This window comes from Mytilus galloprovincialis, chromosome 4 (assembly GCF_965363235.1).
Source record: "Mytilus galloprovincialis chromosome 4, xbMytGall1.hap1.1, whole genome shotgun sequence".
NCBI classification, from domain to species: domain Eukaryota; kingdom Metazoa; phylum Mollusca; class Bivalvia; order Mytilida; family Mytilidae; genus Mytilus; species Mytilus galloprovincialis.
The window spans coordinates 8353822-8372075 of NC_134841.1; the positions used below are offsets into that span (position 1 = coordinate 8353822).

The 18254-nt window shown below is 30.7% G+C and overlaps 1 protein-coding gene across 1 annotated transcript; it reads left to right on the plus strand.

Annotated features, from left to right (window-relative positions):
* The first annotated feature begins 8 nt into the window (after positions 1-8).
* Positions 9-16861, plus strand: LOC143071287 (stress-70 protein, mitochondrial-like). Its single transcript, XM_076245508.1, has 17 exons — positions 9-180; positions 1698-1741; positions 2312-2581; positions 2958-3082; positions 3333-3406; positions 4625-4731; positions 5070-5232; positions 5570-5662; positions 7436-7645; positions 7968-8057; positions 9540-9677; positions 11960-12064; positions 12859-12976; positions 14010-14104; positions 15421-15513; positions 15991-16131; positions 16614-16861. Exons 1-17 carry the CDS (start codon positions 91-93, stop codon positions 16743-16745), a joined length of 2088 nt encoding a protein of 695 aa, XP_076101623.1. The 5' UTR covers positions 9-90; the 3' UTR covers positions 16746-16861.
* The last annotated feature ends 1393 nt before the right edge of the window (positions 16862-18254 follow it).

An 18254-nucleotide genomic window follows, 5' to 3' on the forward strand; every position in this document is an offset into this window, starting at 1 on the left:
ACATGCGTACCTACATTATTCCTTTTACATCACACGTGCGGGACAAGGGCAAGGCGAATTTTTGAAGAGACATATAATTCTACAAAGAGAATGATGCTGAAATCAGTACAAACAGCCAGCTTTATCAAAAACAGTTGTATTCATTTCCAACGACACCACTTGTCAACAGTTAGACAGCAGGTAAAAAAATTATGTAGAACGTAGATGACATTCACTCTTCTTTAGATTTTACCCATAGCCGGTATAGGCTTTACTTACGTAAACGTAAAAATTATATTTGATGTTTTCTTCTCGAATTGTTGCATTTTACAGCGGACTTTTTTAATACTCTGTTATAAAGTTATCATTTATTTTTTATCCTTCGATTTATAATTCATGAAAATGGAAGCAAACAAAAAGATATTCTTGAACATTCTCTGATTCTGATGCAATTTGTGGTGCAAAGAATTATGCAACCTATTATTGAGAATATATTTCATTAACTATTTGAATACTTAAGTTTTATAATAACTTCATTAAGATTTATTATTTAGTTTATAGATCATCACAAATTGACCTTGTGCAAGGTTGTGTTTCATAATATAAATGTTAGCACATTAATGAAGACATTGGTGAAGTATTTTTAGAGTGTTTTATGAGGTGCCTGGTCCCAGGGCAATTGATTGATAATATTAATATAGTTGTTTTATTATGCATGAAAAAAATAAGAGAAAAGTTAACAGGGTCCAACCTCTGAGGTTATAGATCTTCATATGTAATGTTGCATAAGTTTTTATACAACAGGATTTTTTTCCCTCCTGCAATATAGAATTGTTGCTTATAGAGTATTTCATATGAGCAACTTTTATTTTAGAGATTATGATTGTTTCCCCAAATTGCACCAATTGTAAATCTGATTGTACATCTTTTAGTTGCTTTCACAGGACTAATTCCAGAAAGTCCTACCATGGACTAGGTATTGGCCTTGGTATACATGTATGTTGCCTTATTAACTCAGAAGTTTGTTCTTAAATTATTCCTGAACAGTCTTTTTGTTAAATTATTAAAAAAAAGAGGATTATCAACCTTTCAGTACAAAAAATTCACTAGCCCAACACCAGGGACCATAGCATATAGGCAATCAAGTTTTGTAACCAAATGTGTCGGAGTGTAACACAAAATCTTCATGTTCATAAAATAAAAAGTGGAATATCCCCTCCGCACTATTTTATCTAACCCAATACGATTAATTACATCATCCAGGATTCTAAGAATTTGAACTGATTTGTACATATTTCATAATAGAAAAAATAACTGGGTGGACAGATTACTTTTTGGTGTCAAGGTCAAATTACATGTCAATTTCTGTTGACTTAATTATTACTTTTCAGTGTTCGCATGGATACACTTTATATTTGAAACATATTGGTATATACATGTATGATATATTAATGATATGTTACCAAATGAGTTTGACTTGCCATGAGGATCGGGACATATAGATACCCTTTCATTAAAAGGAGATATGAAGATATTTTTTTTGAGATTTATGAAACTGAATATTTCAGAATTCTATGCAATCAAATAAAACTTGGTGACATTGTCATTATTCAGCATCAGCCCTGTTTCAGGACAACATTGACAGTCCAATTTTATGGTTTGAAAACTAATATAAACTGATTGATGCCATAAAAAAGCAATTTAAATTTCTTTTTCAGAATGTTTGTGGTATTTTGAATTATCCAAACTCAAGGAGATATGCGTGAGTAATACAAGTCCAAATAGTTTAGTATAAACATTGTATTTTACAGTGTGAATAAACAGATCTGAGGTCATTCTCAAACAAGTTGAAGAAATTTTATATAACTGGTAAATAAATGTTCTTTCAACTACAATAAGAATATGTTTAGAAGTCTGAAAATTCTGTTAGAAGTTTAGATTGTCTTGAATATTAATAAACTTTAGTGTTGGAGGATAAGAAAAATAAGGATCAAGTCACTTTTGGTAAGGGCGAGGTACTAGCACATTATTATTATTTCTGATCAGATACTATTGTATTCTCTTTTTAAAATCAAAGCTTTTAATGAGTTCAATGAATTAGGAAATGTAGGAATGAAGGAACTTGTATTTTCAATGACGACTTAAGAGAAGGTCAATTTATCATTTTTGCATGGCCTTACAAAATTACATATTACATTTCTTTTGTAAACATAACTAAGCTATCCAAGTCTCAAATTAAATAATCACTATCTAACAATAGAAAATCACACTTACGATGTATATTCCTCTCACATAACAACAGTCGTCTCTAAAACTCATAATTTTATTATAGAACTGACAAAGTTAAAGGCCATGTCATTGGAATTGATCTTGGTACAACAAATTCATGTGTTGCCATCATGGAAGGAAAGCAAGCAAAAGTTTTGGAAAATGCTGAAGGTGCAAGAACCACTCCATCAGTTGTAGCTTTCTCAAAAGATGGGGAACGAATAACAGGAATGCCTGCTAAACGACAAGCAGTTACTAATGCAGAAAACACATTATCAGCAACAAAAAGATTAATTGGAAGAAGATTTGAAGATCCAGAAGTACAAAAAGATATGTAAGTGCATCAATGATTCTTCAAAATCTATCTTCAAATGTTTGTTTTCTTTAAAATTTATGCCCATGTCATGGACAACAAGGGCTGTTTTCTTTTTTCATATCTATCAGATATGAGAGGCTTACATCTATAACAAACAACAACCCTTTGATGGAAAATGGTTATGAAGACATATTTCTGATTTGTGTTCATATTATAAAGTAAAGGTTTCCCTCAGACTCTGTAAATTATATGCACTGATTAGCCATATTATGATGGACTTGCTTTTGACCTTGTCACAGGCCATGGTTGTTAGGGAATCCCTGGGTTAGATTATATTTTAAGAGTAAAAACAACAAATAATATTTAAACTAAAATATATTTCTCTTTCATACAGGAAAAATGTTGCCTTTAAAATAGTAAAAGCTACTAATGGTGATGCCTGGCTAGAAGCACAAGGGAAGATGTATTCACCCAGTCAGATTGGGGCATTTGTTCTTACAAAAATGAGAGAAACTGCAGGTAACATATCTTTTTAATTTTAACAAAGATTGCATGTCAACATCTTTAATAGTAAGTGCTTTTTTATCTTGAAAAAATATCCATTCACCAGTAATAGTATGCATATTGGTAGTGAAAATTGCTGTTTTGATACATTCATTAATAAAAAAAACTTATAATATAACTAGATTTTGTTTGCTGCACATAAAAAATGTCGGTGGTTAAAAGCTATAAATAATAATAGCTAATTTTAATTGTCTTTACTTTTCAGAAAATTATGTTGGACAGCCAGTTAAAAACGCTGTTGTTACTGTTCCAGCTTATTTCAATGATTCACAGAGACAGGTATACAGTTATTAATTTTTGATCCAAATTTATTTAACACCATTTTTAATGAGTTAAAGAGGTTTTTTAAACTGAAACTGAGTTTAACTGTCTAATAAATGAAAAAGATGTCACATGATCAAATACCATAAGATTGACAGAGAGAGATATTTTGTAAAATTCATATTGGATACTTTTCCACGATCTGCAGTTCAAAGTTATATACAGTCGACTCTCGTTATGTCGAAGTCAGCCGGACCAGAGAAATATTTCGAGATACACGTAGTTCGACTCAAACGAACACCGGAAGTTCGACAATCTAAGGGACACAACTCTTGCTTAGCTTGGTAAAGCTAAAATAAATCCGGGTGAATATGGCAAGGAGATCGATATTCTAGTATCAGATCGATGTATATGTATGTCACGGTCTTTTATTATTATAATGACATAATTTTTACTTATTCAATTGTTTCAATTTAAAACAAATCCTATAGCTTTTCCAAGAGCGTAATTTCCAATCGATAGTTTCGTTATTCAGTTCGGTTTTCGCTGACAAAATTGTTTATTCTCGGATACAAGAGATTTAAGAAAATTTTGATTTCTATTCATTTTGTTTTATCTCACTTTTTCTTTTCAAAAGAAAATATAAAAAGACGCCGTTTGAGTAGTTTATAGGTGATCATCAACAGAAGCCATAATCCTCAATTTATACACACCCAAGCTCATTAGTGTAAAAAACAAATTGATTGTTTTGTAAACATTTTAAATACTGTTAACAATGTATCACTAATTATTGATCAAAATTCTATAAAAGATAATCTTAGGTAAACACTCATGGAAATAGCATGTCATAATCAATACAGTGGTCAGTGACTGGAAATTTAATTACACGTGCATTGTCAGATTAACTATTCAATCCATTTAAATCCCGGAGGTCATGTTTTGACATATGTGTATTAACAAATGTATTAGTTCGAGATAAAAAATGAATTTTGAATGCTTTTGTTAACCTTGGGACCGTTAATTTAGTTCGACTCAACCGAAATTTCGACTCATCCAATTTCGACTCATCAGGAGTCGAATTACATACCTTTGTATGGAATAAAGTTCGGGACCACGTGAAAACTTCGACTCATCCGAAATTTCGAGTCAACCGAGTTCGAGACAGCAAGAGTTAACTGTATTGTATATTTATATATGCTTTGATTGCCATGATTTGTAGATAAAGTTACATTTCAGGCAACCAAAGATGCTGGTCAAATTTCTGGTTTAAATGTTTTACGTGTGATAAATGAACCTACAGCAGCAGCTCTAGCTTATGGAATGGACAAATCTGAAGATAAATTGTAAGTATGACTCTTTCCATTTTAGACCGTTGGAAACACTGATAATATTTATAGGATATGGTTAAATGTATTGTGAGGGGTAGCATTTGACTTAGAATTTGTAAGAACTATAACTTCTATGAGTGAAATGTAAACCTGAATGTAATGAGTGGTTGTGGTGTTTAAATGAGACCTGCATACCTTTGATCTATAACTGCCTAACGAATGTGTTGTTGTTGAGATTTTTACCATCAAAAAGATTTATGTTCAGATTTTCATATTTAATTACAATTATGTGAATAATCTTGTTATACATATTTAAACAAATTCCTTGTTCTTACTATATCCTTCCATTGTAGAATTGCTGTGTATGATTTAGGAGGTGGTACTTTCGATGTATCTGTATTAGAAATCCAGAAAGGAGTTTTTGAAGTAAGGTCAACAAATGGTGATACATTCCTTGGAGGTGAAGATTTTGATAATGCTTTGGTCAACTTCTTGGTCAAAGAATTCAAAAGAGACGTAAGTTGTAACAACTAGAGAAATAGAAAATGAATATTTTCAATGATCTGAAGCAAATTCTAAAAACTTCTGTTGGTTGTTTAAAAGTAATATGAAATACAAATAAGGTTGATTTTAATAGTATCAAAATATTCAATCAAGTATTTTACTTACATGTACAAGCATAATTTTGTAGATTATTAGTTGTCATGGTACTTTCATTTGACTTAGAAATGTTTTTGAATTCAAATTTTCAAGCAATATGCTAACATGTATCTTGTAGCAGAATAACCACTGAATAATACCCTGTATATTGATGTTAAAGACAAATGAAAAAGAAATATTTTTGTATTTTTAGCAAGGAATTGATATAACTAAAGATACCATGGCCTTACAAAGACTAAGAGAAGCTGCTGAAAAAGCTAAAATAGAGTTGTCTTCAGCATTACAGGTTTGTTCATTTCTAAAAAGTGGATTCATTGCTGTGAAAATTACCCAAAGCCAGTCAAATTTCTGTGTGTCATTATGCATACATGGCCAAAGCTTTGGTACAGAAAAGAAATTCAAATTCTGCTGACTTAAACACTTTATGTTGGCTTCAAGTGTATTTCAACAATTAGAACCAATTTTAGTTATTCAACAATAAAGCAAGCTATGCATTTCAAACAATCTCTGAAATCAAGGCCACACGTAAAAATATTTTGGTTTGCCCAGACCCTACCCAAAGGTAGAGACTAGGTAGGTCGGTAGGAATTTTTTAATTTTTTTTATTTCGGCAAAGAGAAATTTAAGTGTCAAATGTTTTTTAGTCTGAATGAGTGATGCTGATCTAATTAAAAAAAAACTTTTTTTCGAATCAAGGCAATAAACAATTTTGAGTAGGCAGCTATTTTCTGGGTAGGTAGGGTTAGGGCAAATATACATATTCTTTTTTATGGCCCAAAGGTAATGGAGGATAGATTAACATGAAAACAATTACTTTGTACTTTTGATGTGGATTCTGTGAACTCTTTATAAATGCCAAAAAAGATGAGAAATTTTTGAATATGATTTCTTCTGTTTTAAATAATGGACGTTGACTTGAGCAAAGCTCAGAACAGACAATGCATACTATCAATCTGTATTATATTGTCAAGCATGATCAAGTTTATGTAGTTAATTCTATAATTATCATGGAAACGAATGCTGCTGAAAAAGTTAAAATAAAATTATCTTCATCATTACACTACAGCTATCTCCACCATTAAAAACTGAATACCACACATAGAAATATAGTGTTGAAAATAGCTTTAAACACCAATCAATCATTACAAGTATGTTAATTGCTAGATGTTGATTGAGCATTGTATCATTTACCCAAAGCCAGTCAAATTCCTGTTTGTCATTATGCATACAGGGCCAAAGCTTTGGAACAGAAAAGAAATTCAAATTCTGCTGACTTAAAACACTTTACGTTGGCTTCAAGTGTATTTCAACAATTAGAACTAATTTTACTTATTCAACAATAAAGCAAGCTATGCAATCAAATATAAGCATGGATAGATTGACAGGAAAACAATTAAATTGTACCTTTGATATTTATTCTGTGAACTCGTTGTAAATGCAATAAATAATGATAAATTTTTTGATAAAATTACTTCTGCTTTGAATAAATATTCCAATACTAGATGTTGTGCAAAGCTCAGAACAGACAATTAATACAGTAAATATTGCATTATCAAGTTTATGTAGTTAATTCTTAATGGAAAAGAACTCTGCTTAAAAAGTTAGAATAGAATTATCTTATCATTACACTATAGATATATAATCTCCACAAATAAAAACTGATCACTACAAAAAGGGGCAATAGAGTTGAAATTATTTTTGTACCAATCAATCATTACAAGTTTGTTAATTGCTAAAATGCTGATTCAGTGTTGCATCATTCACCCAAAGCCAGTCAAATTCCTGTTTGTCATTATGCATACAGGGCCAAAGCTTTGGAACAGAAAAGGAATCCACATTCTGCTGATTTCAACCAATAGGGGTTAGCTTCATGTGTATTTCAACAATATTAACGAAATTAATTAATTTTTAATTTTTTACTCCTTGTTATTTATTTTTTTTTTTTTTATTATGAATAACTGACAATTTAAGAGACCATAAATGTTATGTACCAGCTTCATATATGGTTACTACATTGCTTGAACCTAATAATTTTATATTATGCTTTTTCCTACTTTAGACCGAAATAAATCTTCCGTATCTTACTATGGATGCAGGTGGACCAAAGCATATGAATATGAAGTTATCTCGATCACAGTTTGAATCTATTGTTAATGACCTTATCAAAAGAACAGTTGGTCCGTGTCAGAAAGCCATACAAGATGCTGATATTAAGAAAAGTGATATACAGGAAGTTATCTTGGTTGGTGGTATGACTAGGATGCCTAAGGTAGGATATTAAAAAACCCACTAAAATCACAGAACTATATCAATGTTTGAAAAATCAATACACAGAGAAAAATCCAAAAAAAATCTAATCAAATTAGTTCCTGTTGGAGGAATTTTTTCTTGGGTCAGGAATTTCAGACTGTATTTTTAGAGAATAAAGTATGATCACTAGGTCTTTATTAATAAACTGAATTAAAAATTAACCTTGAAAATTTTTTCTATGTAAATTCAGTGATTCGTTTTGCATCCTGCATTATTTTTAAGTTATAGAATGGAAAGGTCTCATGAAAGCAAAGACTTACGTTACATGTATTTGGTTTTAGGTACAATCTACAGTACAAGAAGTATTTGGTAAAGGACCAAGTAAATCAGTTAACCCTGATGAAGCAGTAGCTATTGGTGCAGCTATTCAGGTAAATATTTGCTACAGAAAAATGGACAAAATTATAATTCGAAAAAGATGCATTTTACTTTAATTATTGTCAAAGATTTAAGTAGATATAAGAACTTGTTGCAAACATAATTATTATTTAAAGAACATTGATACTTTGAAATTGTTTTTCTCAAAACATTTTTAGTTAGAATAATATGCCTGACACAGACCATTTGTTGAGAAGCAGAAATTAATGAATATATTTTGCTGGACAACACATTTTTATACGCCCGTCAAAATTTTGACGGGACGTATTATGGTATACAAATGTCCGGTGTCCGTCCGTCCGTCCGTCTGTCCGTCCGTCCGTCCGTCTGTCCGTCTGTCCGGCGTAAACATGTCGCACCGTAACTTGAGAACGACTTATCCAAATCTCATGAAACTTAAAATAGTTGTTTCTTATGATGGTCAAATGATCTGTATACTTTTTGGTGAAAATAAGATTTAAACTTTTTGAGTTACAGCACTTTGTAACTAAAACAGGGGTGTGTTTTTTTTCACATGTCGCACCGTATCTCAAAAACGTTTCTTGATTATTGCTTAAAACTTTACACACTTCTTAGTTATATTAATCTTAATATCTGTATACTTTTTGGTGATGATTCAAAATTTCATTTTTTAGTTTTTGAGTATTTTATAAAAAAGGGGGAGGGTTTTTTTACATGTCGCGCTGTATCTCAAAAACGATTTATGATTATTGCTTAAAACTTTACACACTTCTTTGTTATATTAATCTAAAGATCTGTATACTTTTTGGTGATGATTCAAAATTTCATTTTTGAGTTATTGAGTATTTTGTAAAAAAGGGGGAGGGGTTTTTTACATGTCGTGCTGTATCTCAAAAACAATTTATGATTATTGCTTAAAACTTTACACACTTCTTTGTTATATTAATCTAAAGATCTGTATACTTTTTGGTGATGACTCAAAAATTTTATTTTTGAGTTATTGAGTATTTTGTAAAAAAGGGGAGGGTTTTTTTTTACATGTCGCACCGTATCTCAAAAACAATTTATGATTATTGCTTGAAACTGTACACACTTCTTTGTTATACTAATTTAAAGATCTGTATACTTTTTGGTTTGATTCAAAATTTTATTTTAGTGATATTTGTTAAAAAAAAACAGGGTGGGGGTTTCACATGTCCCGTCGTGTCTCAAAAACAATAAATGGTTATTGCTTAAAACTTCCTCAGAAACTATTTATGATTATTGCATAAAACTTCCACACAAGACGTCGGGCGTATCATGCGCTCATGGCGCAGCTGTTTATTTAAAACATTCATGTATACTAGTATGTGACTATCACGACATTGTTAGTGGTTTAGTATCTTGACTTTTTATGTGTCATAAACAGTCTGTGTCAATCAACGAGAAAAGCAACCTTGTAGAACTGATTAATTTAACACCCCCTACTATATGTAACATACCTAACGATTGCCTCAATCATTTACTTTTTTCAGGGAGGTGTATTGGCTGGTGATGTAACAGATGTATTATTATTAGATGTAACACCTTTATCTCTTGGTATCGAAACATTAGGTGGTGTATTCACCAAACTTATCAACAGAAATACAACTATACCAACTAAAAAATCTCAAGTAAGTATCAGTTTAATGATTAACTCGTAAGATTTACTATTTAATTCTGTATGTACGAGAGGCAATATAGATCCTATTTTACCAAACCAGGGATGAGATGAGTATATAAACATAAATTACCAAGAACAGTATTGTTTTACAAATCAACCACCAACTTAGGCTGACACATTGGTTGTCCTTGAGGGAATTGGGTTTGTACATTTATCTACTTTGTCCTGAACATGCATGAAATATTTGCCACTGGATGTTAAGCAACCAACAATCAATATATTTATCTACTTGTATTTCTCTGTCATAAACCTATTTTGTGATGGGTTGTGACAAGTAGAACAGCAATAATTGCTTCAGAGAAGTGGCATTATGGTATAATTAATGTTGCCATGGTTATTGAAGCATACATTCAAATGTTAACAAGTTATGTCAGCCTTTGACAATTTAATGTATTCCATTGCAGACTGGAAGTAAAATGGAAGACCCGGTTTATTGCAAATTGCTACTTCTGTTTGTATTGATTTAGAGAAAATAATATTTCAGGATTAATATATCAGTCAAAAATTAACTTTTGAGGAAAATGAAACGATTTGCAAACCTACTGACCCTTTCCTTTTTGGGACTAGAGGTAGGCATCAGACATACTTTTGGGGTCATAGTCCACTCACAGAGACTTGATAAATATTAAATGCTTTGTGTTTACATAAACAATGGATTGCTTGACAAAATGTTTCATAGAATACCATCAGTATCACATGCAATGCAATTTCTTTTTAAAAAAGGTATCAAAATTCAAACTCGTAGGTTTGTTCTCATTAAAAGGAATTTGGTGTTCGACAATTTTTGCAGGCTGCATTTTGAGCTTGACATATTGCACAGACAATAAATACTGTAAGAATAGAAATTTTGAAATGATTTTGTATTGAAATAAAGGTGTTATTTAAGGATGGATGAAGTACAGTATATTTGTGTTTATCTACTTGTATTTCTCTGTCATAAACATATTTTGTGATGGGTTGTGACATGTAGAACAGCAATAATTGCTTCAGAGAAGTGGCATTATGGTATAATTCATGTTGTCATGGTTATTGAAGCATACATAATTAGTAACTGAAGTATATAAAACACGTTTTTGTAATCCAATATAAAAATTATATTTTCAAAAACATTTCACAATCAGTAATCACTAAAAAATGCTAGGTACTGTGCATTTCACTTCTTGATTTTTTTGCTATCATTTTTGGGGTCTCCTTTATCAAAACTATGGACTTTACATTGCTCACATTATGGGGGTACTAATTTTGTATTCTCAACTCCTCCTTGACTTTTATTAAAATGTATTGAAAGTTTTTACAATTTTTCTAGTGCTATTGTTGACCTCTTGTAATGATTTCTGTCCAAATTATTTTTTTGTTTTCCCTAAGCAAAACATGGACTTGGCAAGGAACAGGGGTATCATCTTTTGAGCTTAGCTCAGACTCACAGTATTTCTACTTTTAAGGATGGATGCATTTGTGTTTATCTACTTGTATTTCTCTGTCATAAACATATTTTGTGATGGGTTGTGACAAGTAGAACAGCAATAACTGCTTCAGAGAAGTGGCATTATGGTATGATTCATGTTGTCATGGTTATTGAAGCATACATATATAGTTATTGAAATTTTATTGACAATTTTATGTAATCCAATATCATATTTATATTTTTCAAAAACTTCTCACAATCAGTTATCTAAACTTTATAATGCTAGCTAATCTGCTTTCCCATATTGTTTTTTTTATCACTATCATTTTAGGGGTCTCTTTCTCAACCATGGACTTCCCCATTGCTTTATTGATGGGGTTCCCATTTTGTATTCTCAACTCCTGCTAGACTCTATTAGAATAGTTTTGATGTTTTTTACAATCTAAATCATATAATGCAATTGTGGGCCTCGTGTAATGATTTCTGTTCAAGTTATATTTTGGTTTTCCCTTGGAAAATCATGGACTTACCAAGAGGCTTTGCACTTTTACTTTAGCGATGGATTAAGAACAGTATTTCGGTGTTTATCTACCGGTACTTGTATTTCTCTGTCATAAACATATTTTGTGATGGGTTGTGACAAGTAGAACAGCAATAATTGCTTCAGAGAAGTGGCATTATGGTATGATTCATGTTGCCATGGTTATTGAAGCAAACATACAAATGAGTTTTGTAACTGAAAATGGTCAAAACAGGTAATTTATTAAGAAATTAAGAATTCTGTATTCCTTTTATAAGTAACTATATCTACATTTAACTATTTTCAGATATTTTCTACAGCTGCTGATGGCCAAACTCAAGTAGAAATCAAAGTTCTGCAGGGTGAAAGAGAGATGGCTTTAGATAATAAACTATTAGGACAGTTTCAATTGGTAATATTGGAATTTATGATAATGAAATTAAAACAGATACCATGTTAAGAGCAAAGTTTTTTGAAGTTCGTTCAATATAAATAAATTTGGTGTTCTTACTGTCTTCTGATTGGTTAAAATTTAAGTTTTATTTTCAATGTTGTCAATTTTGATGGCAACACGCCCACTCTGACGTTGTGTATTCATACGCCAACATGTGTGTACGTTGTTATTGTTAATATAAATAATACAAAAAGTTCTTTGAGCCTTATTTTTTAAAGAAATTTATTTATAATGAATGGCAATAATTTATTTTGACTATATTGAATCATAAAACTAATTTTTGACTCTTCACATTTTACATAATCAGCTTCGTGGATTATTCAATGTGAAGAGTCAAAAATTAGTTTTATGGTTCAATAAACTCAAAATAGATAATAGCCATTCATTAAATAGATTTAAAAAAAAAAATTGAGTATTAAGTTATTTCAGGACTTCCTTATATTATACATTGACACACTCATTTGTTGTTTAGATTTTCAACTTTGACCATACAAGTTTCTATAATTTGCACTATTTTCCCTCAATACTGTATACATTGAAAACATTACATGAAATTGCTGTATTTTTATGCTCCATTTATGGGCATTATGTTTTCTGGTCTGTGTGTCTGTCCCTTTGTCCATCTGTCTGTCCTGCTTCAGGTAAAAGTTTTTGGTCGAGGTAGTTTTTGATGAAGTTGAAGCATCCGTGTACTAGGGACACCTTCTTGCTTCTTTCTAACTATAGTTTCTAGTGATATTTTTCTTTTGCAGATTGGCATCCCTCCAGCTCCTCGTGGTGTACCCCAGGTAGAAGTTACTTTTGATATTGATGCTAATGGTATAGTCAATGTATCCGCTAGAGATAAGGGAACTGGAAAAGAACAGCAAAGTAAGTATTCAAAGATAAGTGTATCCAGGGGACATCCACCTGATCATTTATATATTAAGTTTTTGGTTTTAAGTCTAAAAAGAACTCTTTTTTTTTAATTTGTTGAATGGCAATATCCCAACAGTGAACATATCTTAAGTGCTCAACAGAGTAAAAAACAATTGACCACTTGAACCTATATGATTATTATTTCTATCAATAAATGATACATTTTAAAAAAAAGATGTTCTATGATTGCCAACTATGCACATGGGACCAAATGATACAGAAATTAACAACTATAGGTCTTTGTATGGCAACAATGAAGAAAGTATATTTTGTTCTTTAATTAGTACTTAAAGATTCAGTATCTAATTGAAAAACTTGAAGCAAGAAAAATTGAACATGCCATGATGCTTTAATTTTTCGTCAACAGAAAGAGCAATTCGATCTTGTTTTGCCTTGTTGATTAACATAACTGAGCATGTTCATTTAAGATTTAGGGTTTCTGACAAACATGTACAAAGTCACTACAGCTCTAAGTTGTAATTGCATATATTATATTTATGAAAGTGACTTCTGTCCAGTCAATTGAAGTTCCTTTATATAGATATAAGAAGATGTAGTATGAGTGCCAATGAGACAACTCTCCATCTGAGTCCCAATTTGTAAAAGAAAAACCATGATAGATCAAAGTACGGTCTTCAACATGAGCTTTGGCTCACACTGAACAGCAATCTGTAACGGGCCCCAAAAATGACCAGTTTAAACCATTCAAACAGGAAAACCAACGGTCTTACTTAAATCAGTACTTAAAGATCCAATGATTTGTTGAAAAACTTAAAGAAAACAAACATGCCATGAGGCTTTAATTTTTCGTCAACAGAAAGAGCAGTTCGATCATGTTTTGCCTTGTTGATTAACATAACTGAGCATGTTCATTTAAAATGTAGGGTTTCTGACAAAATTGTACAAAATTACAGCTTCCTATTTGTTGTGATGCCCTGTACTTATTTTGAAGAATCTGAACATGCAATAAAATTTCTGATTTCAGTTGTTATACAGTCCTCTGGAGGTTTATCTAAAGATGAAATTGAAAATATGGTTAAGAATGCAGAAAAATATGCTGCTGAAGATTCAAGACGAAAGGTAAGTCTCCATCGGATTAGTTCAACTTTACTACATTCAAGCCAAATAAAAGGACAATTAAACATAAAAATAAGAGTTAGAAATTCTTTATGAACAGGTTCATCTCAATAAGTTTCTATGTAATCTATGAGGGCCTTAAAAAAAAGGTTTACGCATGTTCCATCAATGTGCTTTTTGTAAAATAAATATTGGGATAAGAGGTATATATGACAAAGTACTATTTGAACAAGTCTTAAAACATGCTGTGATGTATAATTTTTCGTCACCAGAATAGCATTATGAAAAATGCTTTGTTGATATAATTTCTGAGCATGTTAAACTACTTATACTGTAGATACATCTATTGAGGGATGTTCTTGTTTAGGTAAAGTAAGATAGCGTAAATAAAGTGTTGAGGTCAAGGAAGATTTCCAAGTAAGGGAAAGAAGTTGGTCTTCCTAGTTTAGGAAATGACTCTCAGATTACCTTGTGCACCACCTCTCAAAAAAGATTAGGGATTATTATCAACTGTTGATTTTTTATGGGCATTATGTTTTCTAGTCTCTGCGTCCGTTCGTTTGTCCGTCTGTCCCGCTTCAGGTTAAAGTATTTGGTCAAGGTAGTTTTTGATGAAGTTGAAGTCCAATCAACTTGACACTTGGTACGAACCTGTGATATGATCTTTCTAATTTTGATCCCAAATTAGAGATTTTACCCCAATTTCACAGTCCCCTGAACATAAAAAATGATAGTGTGGATGGGGCATCCGTGTACTATGGACACATTCTTGTTTACTTTTGATCTAGGTACAGGATTGTTTCCATTCACACATTTTTATGGCTTTTTTATTTGTGGTATTTGATTTTATTTTCAACTGTCATCCAAGTTCTTTAAACATGCAGTGATGTATAATTTTTCGTCACCAGAATAGCATTATAATAATAATGCTTTGTTGATATAATTTCTGAGCATGTTTTAGTTAATGAAATTTTAAAAATCCAAACAACTGCATATATCTGTTGAAGGATTACTTAGTTAAGGTTAAAGGGGTATTAGCTTTCTTAATCGTGTTCACTAATTTGACTCAAATTCTCGTATTTGTCATCGTTTGATGTGTTTGAGAATTGGCTGTTTCAGAATTTAAAGGAACCCCAAATGAAAATAACAAAGTGATTTGGCCAAGTTTCTATTGTTGAGGACACTTTTAGCCAACAGTAATATTTTGGTGTCTTGTTTTGAAAATATAACCCATAATGCATTAGATTCTAAAACAATGTTCTGACAAGTATTGTTTGTTGCTAAATACAAAAGATATTGATATCATTTTTTTTCTTCAGGAAATTGTAGAGGCAGTAAATTCAGCAGAAAGTATTGTACATGATACAGAGTCAAAGATGACAGAATTTAAAGATCAGTTACCACAAGAAGAAGTAAGTAGCTATTATTCAGTATCAACACATTACACCTATATGTTGTCAGCTTCTGACAGTAGAATTAAGATTTATATTGGCTTATGTGTTTACTTCATTCTTCTGTCTTTATGACATTGATACAGCTCTGAATTTTTTTTTGCTTTATGAACATATTGCAAAAAAGTATTTTTCAGTGTTTTTTTTTAACATGTTCCCTTATTTATGCGGTATTGTAAATTGTACTGTAAAAGCTTGTTTAGGAACAACGTACAGAGAAAGTTGTTAGTTCTGTTTAAATTGTGATGGAAATCCCAATAGAGATTTTGAAATGAATAGAATTTACTATTATTCATTTTACAAACGCAGTAAACATGAGAATTTATTATCTATTGTTAGTTTGGTTGGTTTTTATGAATATGACCATGTTAGTGATCTACATAATGCTTGAAAAAAAATAACTCATGTGGTGTTATTAACATTGATTATTTCTTTTAGTGTGATAAACTCCGTGAAGAAATTGCCAAAGTAAGAGAAGTTTTAGGAAATAAAGAAAATGAATCACCAGAAAATATTAAAACAGCTACATCAGAATTACAACAGTCCTCACTTAAATTATTTGAGATGGCATACAAAAAGGTAAGAATATAGTTGGTATTTATAGGTTTGAATAATGGAAAGGATTTATTCTATAATTCACAAGTTGTTTGTTGTGTAGATATGTACGACTGAATGTTGTTTTCAACACAATATTTAACCATTGAATATAAATGATAAGTGAATGTAGTTTTAATGCTAGTATTTTTTTCTTTCTCGCATTTAATATTGAGAAATGATTTCTAATTATCCGACTCGAGTATAAGAAACAACAATTATTCATGTTTGTAACCATAGCTTCAATGAGATTGAATTTGACACAGAGGTAATTTGAGACATAGCCAGTCTCACTGTTTTATCAACATCTGTATTCCATTCAAATATAATATTTTCTTTCAGAATGCTCATGTATAGAAAGTTGTGTTTAAGTTTTTATGTAGCAATTTCTTTTTGGAGTTATATATAATTGTCATTTGTAATGAACAGGCTAAATGGTAAATTTATATAATATTTATATTTTCTAGATGGCTGCTGAAAGAGATGGTTCACAAAATGCCTCCTCATCTTCATCATCATCAGAATCCACAGACTCATCCTCATCATCTTCCTCGGAAACAGACCAACAACAAGAACAGAAAAAAGAGGAGAAAAACTAATAATTTGTGATAAACAATTTAATGAACCAGTTGTGTGAAATAGTCAATCAAATCTTTTTCTTGTTAACAATGCAATATAATGCTGAATTATTACTATTAAAAACGATTATTGAGGAGGAAAACATTTTCAGTTTTCAGATACGTCCCCTAAATAAATGTAGATGCATATCACTCCAAATATAAACATTTTATTTTCAGTGTATTTCGTGAAAAACATGGAGGTTTAAGAATATTAAATCGAAAGATTATTTAATTTTCAGCATTTTATATTGCATTGCAAAAGATTGAAAGATTTTAGAATAAGAAGAATACAGGTGCTATGTGGAGCTTTATCTTAATGGTTAACTTGAATGTTCTCTACTGTAAGAGATAAAACCATGTACAGATTGTGATATTAGTACCTGTATTTATTGTTGTGTGAAAGTGATATTTATGAACAATAGTAATCCTATACTGGAACATAGTTAACATGTTGTACAAATTGTCATTGATTTACATCTAGTGTCTTTTCATATTAGTATTATTCACTTTAATATCTGTTTTACAACAGATACCATTGGGTAACTTTTTTTTATAAATTCACCATGAAGCATTAATTAATGTATTGGATACTAGCTGTTTACCAGTTAAATGGATATTAACTATGTTTATGATATTTTTGATTATTTTCATGAAGTGAAGCAGTAAATTTTGAAAATTTTAATTACAAATTTATCCTGTAAGTACAAAGTTATAATTAATAGTCTTGAAAGATATTTTTAAGTTGAATAATAATAGGTTGATACCATGTATATTATATTCCATTTAATAAATTGTTGCTGTTCACATGTAGCTTGGTCTGTTAAATATTCAAATGTGACTTGAATAGAGTGACAGATCCAAAATGTACAACTAAGACAGATCATTGTGTGATTTTTTGTTTTGTTTAGTACTTTGTTAATTTTTCGTAGAAAAACATAAATAGGCTGCAAATCCTTCATCATTTATAATTTTTTTATAGCCTCTGAAATATTAGAACGGGTATTTCTACATCCTACATTATACAGGTGGTGATCGCATGTGAACTTTATTCTTAGTTTTAATTAATTAATTTTTAGTTGGGATCAAATCCCTAAACACAAATTTCTCTTTAAAAATAACTACTTCACTCAAATTGTGTGCTTAAAATTTTTAGGAAAAAATCATTAATCAGCACTTTATTCATTGAATTCATAGAAGCTGTACAATGAATATATCATGTTTCATTAAAATATTTTGAACTGTTGTAAATAATGTTTTAAAGGTGTACATTCAGAGATATATAATTAAATGTCATGTCATTTAATCGTCTTATTTGTTTATTATTACTTCTAGTTATGAAGCAAGAGAACATTAGTATGTGTATATTCTTCATTGAAAACTACAGATTGGACAAGAATCTCATTATCCAATTATTTGTCTCTAACCATTGTCAGTGAGTTGTGCTGTTTCCAGTGTTTGAAGTGTTGAGAATTGTTAGTTGGTTATTAG

Bases quoted from the DNA above. Each gene is read 5' to 3' on its own strand.
- LOC143071287 (XM_076245508.1), top strand. From the start codon at position 91: ATGATGCTGAAATCAGTACAAACAGCCAGCTTTATCAAAAACAGTTGT. The intron at 3,407-4,624 runs GTATACAGTTAT...GTTACATTTCAG, and splicing joins TCAATGATTCACAGAGACAG to GCAACCAAAGATGCTGGTCA. The intron at 7,646-7,967 runs GTAGGATATTAA...ATTTGGTTTTAG, and splicing joins GTATGACTAGGATGCCTAAG to GTACAATCTACAGTACAAGA.